The 9,854-nt window shown below is 41.6% G+C and overlaps 1 protein-coding gene across 1 annotated transcript in view; it reads left to right on the forward strand.

Moving 5' to 3' along the window:
* LOC126474147 (sialin-like) overlaps positions 1–3,134 on the forward strand; it is an 86,922-nt gene extending 83,788 nt beyond the window's left edge. Inside the window, exon 10 of the mRNA XM_050101601.1 lies at positions 2,957–3,134. Coding sequence (XP_049957558.1) covers positions 2,957–3,054 — 98 coding nt within the window. The 3' untranslated portion in view covers positions 3,055–3,134. The remainder of the gene's footprint in view (positions 1–2,956) is intronic.
* Positions 3,135–9,854: the final 6,720 nt, after the last annotated feature.

Below are 9,854 nucleotides of genomic sequence, written 5' to 3' on the forward strand. Positions count from 1 at the left end.
CAGGGTTATTACAAATGATTGAAGCGATTTCACAGCTCTACAATAACTTTATTATTTGAGATATTTTCACAATGCTTTGCACACACATACAAAAACTCAAAAAGTTTTTTTAGGCATTCACAAATGTTCGATATGTGCCCCTTTAGTGATTCGGCAGACATCAAGCCGATAATCAAGTTCCTCCCGCACTCGGCGCAGCATGTCCCCATCAATGAGTTCGAAAGCATCGTTGATGCGAGCTCGCAGTTCTGGCACGTTTCTTGGTAGAGGAGGTTTAAACACTGAATCTTTCACATAACCCCACAGAAAGAAACCGCATGGGGTTAAGTCGGGAGAGCGTGGAGGCCATGACATGAATTGCTTATCATGATCTCCACCACGACCGATCCATCGGTTTTCCAATCTCCTGTTTAAGAAATGCCGAACATCATGATGGAAGTGCGGTGGAGCACCATCCTGTTGAAAGATGAAGTCGGCGCTGTCGGTCGCCAGTTGTGGCATGAGCCAATTTTCCAGCATGTCCAGATACACGTGTCCTGTAACGTTTTTTTCGCAGAAGAAAAAGGGGCCGTACACTTTAAACCGTGAGATTGCACAAAACACGTTACCTTTTGGTGAATTGCGAATTTGCTGCACGAATTCGTGAGGATTCTCTACCGCCCAGATTCGCACATTGTGTCTGTTCACTTCATCGTTAAGAAAAAATGTTGCTTCATCACTCAAAACAAGTTTCGCACTGAACGCATCCTCTTCCATGACCTGTTGCAACCGCGCCGAAAATTCAAAGCGTTTGACTTTGTCATCGGGTGTCAGGGCTTGTAGCAATTGTAAACGGTAAGGCTTGTGCTTTAGCCTTTTCCGTAAGATTTTCCAAACCGTCGGCTGTGGTACGTTTAGCTCCCTGCTTGCTTTATTCGTCGACTTCCGCGGGCTACGCGTGAAACTTGCCCGCACGCGTTCAACCGTTTCTTCGCTCACTGCAGGCCGACCCGTTGATTTCCCCTTACAGAGGAATCCAGAAGCTTTAAACTGCGCATTCCATCGCCGAATGGAGTTAGCAGTTGGTGGATCTTTGTTGAACTTCGTCCTGCAGTGTCGTTGCACTGTTATGACTGACTGATGTGAGTGCATTTCAAGCACGACATACGCTTTCTCGGCTCCTGTCGCCATTTTGTCTCACAGCGCTCTGGCGGCAGAAACCTGAAGTGCGGCTTCAGCCGTACAAAACTTTATGAGTTTTTCTACGTATCTGTAGTGTGTCGTGACCATATGTGAATGAATGGAGCTACAGTGAATTTATGAAATCGCTTCAATCATTTGTAATTGCCCTGTATATATGGGACGAGCGCGTAATCTTGACCTTTTACCGAGGATGATGAGAGTGACATTCGTCGGAAAGCCGCGAAACATCAACGCAGCCAGTTAAATGCAAGATTTTGCACTCTTCCCAGCAGCCTTATCTCTGTTGACAGCAGCGACTACACGTGACATACACCGCCGAGACACTGAAACCTTTGAGGACCCATCCTAATCCGCGGCTGCTCAGCCGCAACTTACAGCTCACAGAAATAGATCGTACTTGGGTTCCTCACCGAATGTCTAAGATAATGGGGTTAAGGGCTGATCAAACAACCACACTCGAGACCGTTTAAGTGATCCTCAAATCCGTCACAATTCCATAGTGACGCAAAATACACAGTTTCTATCCGCAGATGAAAGTCACCTGCTTGCATCTGTAGGTGAACAAACGTATGTCCGTTATCTGACAATAGCTGCTTGTATTGTTTGAGGGTAAGAGACGATGGTAGACGCATCAGGAGCTCCATTTTGTGGCTTATAAACATCTCTCAATCGAAATTAGCTCCACCACCTGCCTCTACAATTACCTTTTGGCACTTGGAATGTGTAGCTTCATAAGGTTTTAGACGTAATCGTACGTTGCCTTTGCTGTGCACTGGTGTGCACAGAAACCTATCATCCCAGGATTATGTCCCAGGACGCTCTCAAAACGCCACTGTATGTCTGGAAGAGGCAGTATGTTGTTATGCTTCAAGTTCACCAGCAATAGCACAATAGACGAGCCTGAAAGCAGTAAGATATATGACTAGCCAAGTTTGCAGATATAGGGTAAATTGAATACTATGCAAGGAGTGCTTTTGGAAAGATATATGCTTACGAAGTATAGTTTTCAGTGTGGGAAAGGGAGACGGCACGCTGTGACAACCGAAATTTCCAATACATAATTCAACTAACGGGATGAATCTGAACTGGGCAGTCAAATGCAAGAATTCCAAGGCAGGGAGGAGTCTGAATAGTAGTCCTACTAGGATACCTTAGCTGCTATGTGTTATTAGTCATAAACCACCTGGTAATGAACTGCAGTACCAGAAAAGTCCAACTGCCAATGTTCTCAGAGTAATACTTAACAACAGGAAAGAGGCCCTGAGGTAACTTTTTATAGAATCAGCATACTGTTTGTTTCTTTTCGAACATAATGTGTGATGGGAAGACATTAATTGTGTCTGCAGAAGTTATCTAAATTGTATCTACGATCAGTTAGCTGTGCTCCAATGTAAGATGAATTTCATAATAATAAGAGGAATTATATTCTGATTATACTGCTGCAGCTGATGCATCTCATCCCTTTATTTTATATTAGTTTCAAATATCGCAGTCATGTGCAATTTTTACAGCCAATAAACATAATTAATATAAACCTATCAAGGGGATTAACATAATACATCCATCACCAGCTAAATTAACTTACAAAATGGTCTAATAAATTGATTACAATAATATTATTTCACTTATTCCCTTAAAGTTTGTATACCACAGTTGTGTCTCCTCACAGCTGCGATGCACTTCAAACACTCTCTCTACAATTAACTGCGAGTGAAATTTATTCATCAACAAACAGTAGTTTCCTTATTCAGAAAACATAATATTTTTGTTCCAGAAAACGGATCTTCGAAGAAGAACGTCAAGGGCGTCGTAAACGCAGCATTCGAAGAGAACGACTCGCAGCTCAACAATCGAATATCTTCTAGACTTTAATTTACGTTCTGCATCAGGACACATTGCAGTCGTCTGAATCAACCTTATAAATTATTATTCACTATAATTTCGACTTCTATCAGCCAATTCTCTAATAGCTGACACTGATGTTAAAGTTGTTTTGTTACTGAAATTACATATCAAAATCCAAATAAATGCTAGTTTTTTGCTCTCTACTTATTTCATAGTAACAGATCATTATTCTGTAGAGTCTTCAGATGTGTCTACAGTGAGTCCTGACTATATAAAAACACGGAACTGACCATGAGACGAGCGTCACTGTCACACTAGTAGGTTTAACTCGAAATCTGAGCTACGGTAAGCACTTAGTGGAGTGTATGAACAAAGTAGCTAGAGTGTATTTCACGAACTTTTATTGAAAGAATATACGCAGATCTAAAATTGGAAGATGATAAGAACTATCATCGGTAAAAGCAAAAGTCCTCTATACAAAAAGTTGTAGAGGCTTCTGCATCCATTTATTGGCCTGCAGCCTGTTGGTTTCTGTCTCGATATCTTCAGCGGATGTTCGCTTAGCAATTTTGCTGACATTTTTTTCAGCAATGGTGGGTAAACCTTTGGCAATGTCAGCCACTTGGACTGCCAAACGTCAGCAAAATCGCTAAACAGATGTCGGCTGAAGAACCCCAGACAGAAGCCAACAGACCATAGGTCGTCCTGCCCATATTTCAGCTATGTAGATGCCCTAAGTTAGTCGAAATTGGACAATTCAACTAAAATCAATAATCCAGATTGTGCATCGTCCATATAAATATAAAACAAGATCACCAGTTTCTTCAGTGACACGATGCCGTCTCTTGTATAGCTAGGAGTCGCTGTAATTACAAAGAACAGGCAAAATTATGTAACGTAAATATAAATGATATACTTCAGTACTACTAACACTAACATCCCCATTTACACCTATGAAAACTACAATTGGTCGTTACGATGACCGTTTCAGTAACTTCACCCTCAACAAAATGATGTTTCCTGCCATGTTCACCATAGTTTAATTGATAAAAACGATATCGATAGGACAACAAATATATTTACAGTAACTATTAGCGTGGTACTGAATTTGATGTCATCATGGACATTCGGGTTTGATTCCATACAGAAACAGTTGTGCCCAGCTACTGTATTCATTTCTAGTAAAGGGAACAGCAGTCAGTCGCAATGTTGTTATCGCATAACTAGATTTCGGCCATTGTTTCGTATATTCAGTGCACTAAGTGTCAGTTAAAACAATGTTGATTTGAAAATGGGTCTTGTTCCGAAACTAATCATCGAATGAATAAAAAATTAAATATTTGCTACTTTGACTGGTTTTTCGTTCTATTCGTATATATATATATATATATATATATATATATATATATATATATATATATAAACACTTTTGCGTGCACTGGTTCCAACTGGACGATTCACGTCAAACGTTGAGCTCAAACTCAGTCTAATAAGAGTAGTCCAGTTGGGACAACGTGTGAGTATGAAGCCATCGTCTGAAATGAATCGCGTAGTTGAGTATGTGCATATGCAAGGGTTTTTGGTGTTTTAACTTACATGTACTGCGCTGAAGATGGGCACACTGTGACCGAAATCTAAATATGCATTAAACATCACTGCGCCTGGCTGCTGTAGGCTTGTAGTACTTGTTAACGTGGGCAATGTTAATGGAAGCAACAGAATTATTGTGTCGAATATTGACTTTTATGGTGGGTGTTTTCCTAGAACAAAATTAATTAACAAAGCGGTCTATAGGACGGGCGAGTACCATGGCGAGATATGAATCTTTCTTGGAAAAAATAAGTTCCAAAAAATAAGTTCCCTTTCTGCCACCTAAACGTTGTAACACAAAAAGCAATACAGTGAAGTTGCAACTTAGTCCTCAACTAAAATCAAAGTACTTGAGTAGTGAATGTAAAATGTATGAATGTTAACATCTCCTTGAAAGAAACATTATTTTCTCGGACACTGTGGATTCCCTGTGAGCTGCTATTCTACCATATAGCATGTGTCTCGGATACCACCTTATGCGCGACTTTAATGGCTACTCATTCCCTCCAGCTGTTGATACGCGACTCGTTTATGGCATTAATAAAACCAAACGACGACTCGCAATCCCTTAAGCCGCCTCAGTTAATGCCTTAGCAGTGGAGTATGAGCACCTATACTTTATTTCAGACTGGGTAATGTTTCTTCCTTCGCAAAGAAGAAGATGTTGTCAAAAACGAGAGGACTAAGAAATTCAGAATTATAAAGAACGATACAGGTTGGCGACAGTACACCTAAAACTGACTTAGTGGATACTTCCATGTTGATACAAAAGGAACTAGCCTTCAGAGCGCAACTCGACCTTACGGGCGGGAGGCACTGTTTCATAAGGCGCATTATATGACAACTGTACACACGTGTCTTTTGGTTATTCTCCTTTGGCAAAGGGACCCAAAGTTTGTTGTATAATAAACGAAATCGATCGTCTTTAATAAATATAAATAGTTCGGCTACGTGTTATGCAAGGCAATTTTTTATCTTTTTCATTTAGTAACTGCAGAAAAAAGAGAGAGGTCATAATGGATCAAATTTCCTGTGATTTCAGTTGCTCTTGAAATACACTAAATGGCAAGAACGCTACACGTTACCCGATGTTATCGAACAGTCGACTGCACACGTACAAAGTGACGAATACTTCAGCAGCAACGGAGTTGCCAGTCTTAACGTTCAAGTTATTTGCACTACTATAAAATTATGTGGAAGTGTTACCGCAAACTAGTCTGGATAGGTTCACAGTTCAAGGATATGGTGAACTTCTGATGTACCCAGAGTCATGGCTATCAATGGAGCAAACACCCACTTTCTTGGACATGCAGGCAATAGAATTACACCATGGCTTACGATGCCTTACGAGAGCCCTTGAACTACAGTACAAACGGCTTACAGCAGATATGTCGCAAAGGTATGTGTTAGAATTGTTTTCCAATCAAAAACAAAATTGGTCACAGAGATAGTGCAGCCCATTAAATTCTTGCATATAGATCCGTCCAATGTAGCTGGTTTAACACATTAAAGAGAAAATTCCAAAAGAGAAGGAAGGTAAGGAGGAAAATTAAGCAGCAGCAGATAGGATACCCTACTGAAAATGTGCCAGAATCGCTTTCTTGTTCGTTTCCCGACAATTTATATACCTATAATATCAGAAAGTATGTTTGGAATTATAAGCAGGGACTAATGCAAAGAATTATATAGAACCTCAAAAGTGACTTCTAATCAAATTGCGCGCCTATGGACTATCGTCTCAGTTGTGGGACTGGATTCGTGGTTTCCTGTCAGAAGGGTCACAGTTTGTTGTAACTGGCGGGAAGTCGTCGAATAAAACAGAAGGAAGTGTTGCAGGCCATCTACTGTTCCTGATGTACGTAAACGGTTTAGGAGACAATATGAGTAGCACTCTTAGATTATTTACAGATGATGCAGTCATATATGGTCTTATAAAGGCAACAGATGGTCATAACAAAATGCAAAACGATTTCAAAAAAAATGTTTCAAATGGCTCTGAGCACTGCGAGACTTAACAGCGGATGTCATCAGCCCCCTAGAACTTAGAACTACTTAAACCTAACTAACCTAAGGACGTCACAAACATCCATGCCCGAGGCAGGATTCGAACCTGCGATGGTAGCGAAAACGATTTCGACAAGATGTCTGTATGGTGCGTAAAGTGGCAGTTGACTAAATAATGGAAAGTGTGAAGTCATCCACATTAAGTACCAAAAGCAGTCCGCTAAATTTCGGTTACACAATAAATCACTATTAACTTAACTAAATACTTAGCGATTACAGTTACGAACAACTTAAGTTGTGGGTAAAGCAAACCAAAGACTACGATTTATTGGCAGAGCACTGAGAAAATACAACACTTCTACTAGAGACTGCTTGCGTTATGCTTGTACCTCCTATTCTGCAGCATTGCTGTGTGGTGTTGGATCTGCATCAGACAAGATCGACGGAGGACATCGAATAAGTTCAAAGAAGGGCAACTCGTTTTGAACAATCGTGAAATGGGGGACATATCGCCACGGACATGATACGTGAATTGGGATCGCAATCCTTAAAACAAAGGTGTTTTTCGTTGCAGCAGTAATTTCTCACGAAATTTCAATCGCCAGCATTCTCCTCAGAGTGTGAAATTATTTTGTAGATGCCCACCTACATACGGAGGAATGATCATCATAATAAAATAAGAGAAATCAGAGTGCGCACAGAAAGATTTAAGCGTTCGTTTTTCCCACGCGCTCTTCGAGAGTGGGATGGTAGGGAAATACCGGGTGATCAAAAAGCCAGTATACATTTGAAAACTGAATAAATCACGAAATAATGTAGATAGAGAGGTGCAAATTGACACACATGCTTTGAATGACATGGAGTTTTATTAGAACAAAAAAAAAAAAAAAATACAAAAGTTCAAAAAATGTCCGACAGATGGCGCTTCATCTGATCAGCATAGCAGTAATTAGCATAACAAAGTAAGACAAAGCAAAGATGACGTTCTTTACAAGAAATGCTCAATATGTACACCATCATTCCTCACTGTAAAGCATGTCCGGAGTTATGGCGAGGCATTGGCGTCGAATGCTGTCTTTCAGCATCCCTAGAGATGTCGGTCTATCACGATACACTTGCGACCTCAGGTAACCCCAAAGCCAATAATCGCACGGGCTGAGGTCTGGGGACCTGGGAGGGCAAGCATGACGAAAGTGGCGGCTGAGCACACGATCACCACCAAACGACGCGCGCAAGAGATCTTTTACACATCTAGCAATATGGGGTGGAGCGCCATCCTGCATAAACATCGTACGTTCCAGCAAGTGTTTATCAGCCAGGCTGGGGATGATACGATTCTGTAACATATCGGCGTACCTCTCACCCGTCACGGTAGCGGTTACAAAACCAGAATCACGCATTTCCGCGACGAAAAAAGGCCTGATAACGGTAGATCTGGTAAATCCAACCCATACCGTGGCTTTCTCGTCGTGCAATGGAGTTTCCACGACAGTTCTAGGATTTTCGGTAGCCCAAATTCTGCAGTTGTGGGCGTTGACAGACCGTCGGAACGTGAAATGAGCTTCGTCGGTCCACAACACGTTACTCAACCAATCGTCATCTTCCGCCATCTTTTGAAACGCCCACACTGCAAATGCCCTCCGCTTCACTAAATCGCCAGGTAACAGTTCATGATGCCGATGGATTTTGTACGGATAGCATCGGAGGGTACAGTAGTGTATGGAATGCCGGTGCGACGTGCGACTGCACCAGCGCTGACTTCCCCGTGCATAGACGAACCCGCTACAGTCTCCATTTCTTCCTGAACTGTCTCAGCACCATTACGCCTTGTGCTCGGTCGGCCACTACGGGGTCTATCGTCTAAACAACCCGTGGCTTCGAACTTCGAAATCATTCTCGCCACAGCTGCATTTGTCAACGGACTTTTACCCGTTCGGATCCCCTTCCTATGGCGATAGGATCGTAACGCTGAACTAGCACATTTCCCATTCTGATAATCCAGCTTCACTAAAAGCACCTTTTCAGGTAACGTCAACATGCTGCGACTGCTGGCGCATCTGATTCTCTCTCTCATTACAGCTCCTTTTATACACGATTGTCATGCGCAGTCACTGACGTTTTGTTTTTCAGCGCCATCTGTTGGACATTTTGTGAACTTTGTTTTTTTTTTTTTGTTCTAATAAAACCCCATGTCATTCCAAGCATGTGTGTCAATTTTTATCTCTCTATCTACATTATTCCGTGGTTTATTAAGTTTTCAAATTTATACTGACCTTTTGATCACCCGGTAGCTTGAAAATGGTTCGATGAACCCTCTGCCTAGCACTTAATTGTGAACTACAGAGTAATCATGTAGATGTAGATGTGGATAATGCGACCAACGAGGACAACATGCGTACAAGATAACATCGTTCCGCTACCAAAGGCTAAGTATCATTAGAAAATTACTGGTCTACTCGTCAGTGTGGTGCAGATAATATCTCTCGAACCAATTCCATGACGCACACTTGAAAGTAGGAGGTTTCTTCAGTCATTGCGATATTCGAATTAGCAGCACATTTCAAATTACTCCTGGAGTGAAATGTTCGACTGTTTGCTTCAAAGCCTGAATAAGCCGGTAAGAACTGTGGGCTGAGCTAAGTGTCTGATTTCCGAAGACATGGCTTTATCATCAAGGGAAACTGTTGTTGATTCTGTAATGGGGCGGGCAAAAGCCAGCATCTGATGCTGAAATCCAGGCGCTTCTTGACACTCGCTAGCTCAGCACTTACTGTCACTTTTAACATCACTGTGGACGATTTAGGTTCACTAGAAGTAGAGCTATCACAAAGTGCGCTGCTAGCTAACTTAAAACTAATAGAGGAGAAAGAATTAGACCGAGATTTTGTGGAAGAATTCTGGCATGGAAATGCCAGGACAGTCTGTCGACACACCGCGGGATAGGAAAGGGAGGACATGAAAATATGATTAAAGAATGCGTGGAATTGTTTAACCCATCTGGTCCATTGCCAGCTGTGCTGCTAATGTGGTGTATTGAAAACCACATTAAATTCCACACAGACGCTATGGGCGATGGAGGAATTTGTAGACCTGCAGTTCCTTAATGGGATTATAGAGAGAGTACCAGCACCTGGGCAATACCAGTAATAATGGTGCCAAAGAAGAACCAAGACACGAGTAAGACTTAAATATTGTGTTGCAATTACAGGTATGTATATCAAAAGATGCCGTTT

The sequence above is a fragment of the Schistocerca serialis genome, chromosome 4 (genome assembly GCF_023864345.2).
Source record: "Schistocerca serialis cubense isolate TAMUIC-IGC-003099 chromosome 4, iqSchSeri2.2, whole genome shotgun sequence".
Classification (NCBI taxonomy): Eukaryota; Metazoa; Arthropoda; class Insecta; order Orthoptera; family Acrididae; genus Schistocerca; species Schistocerca serialis.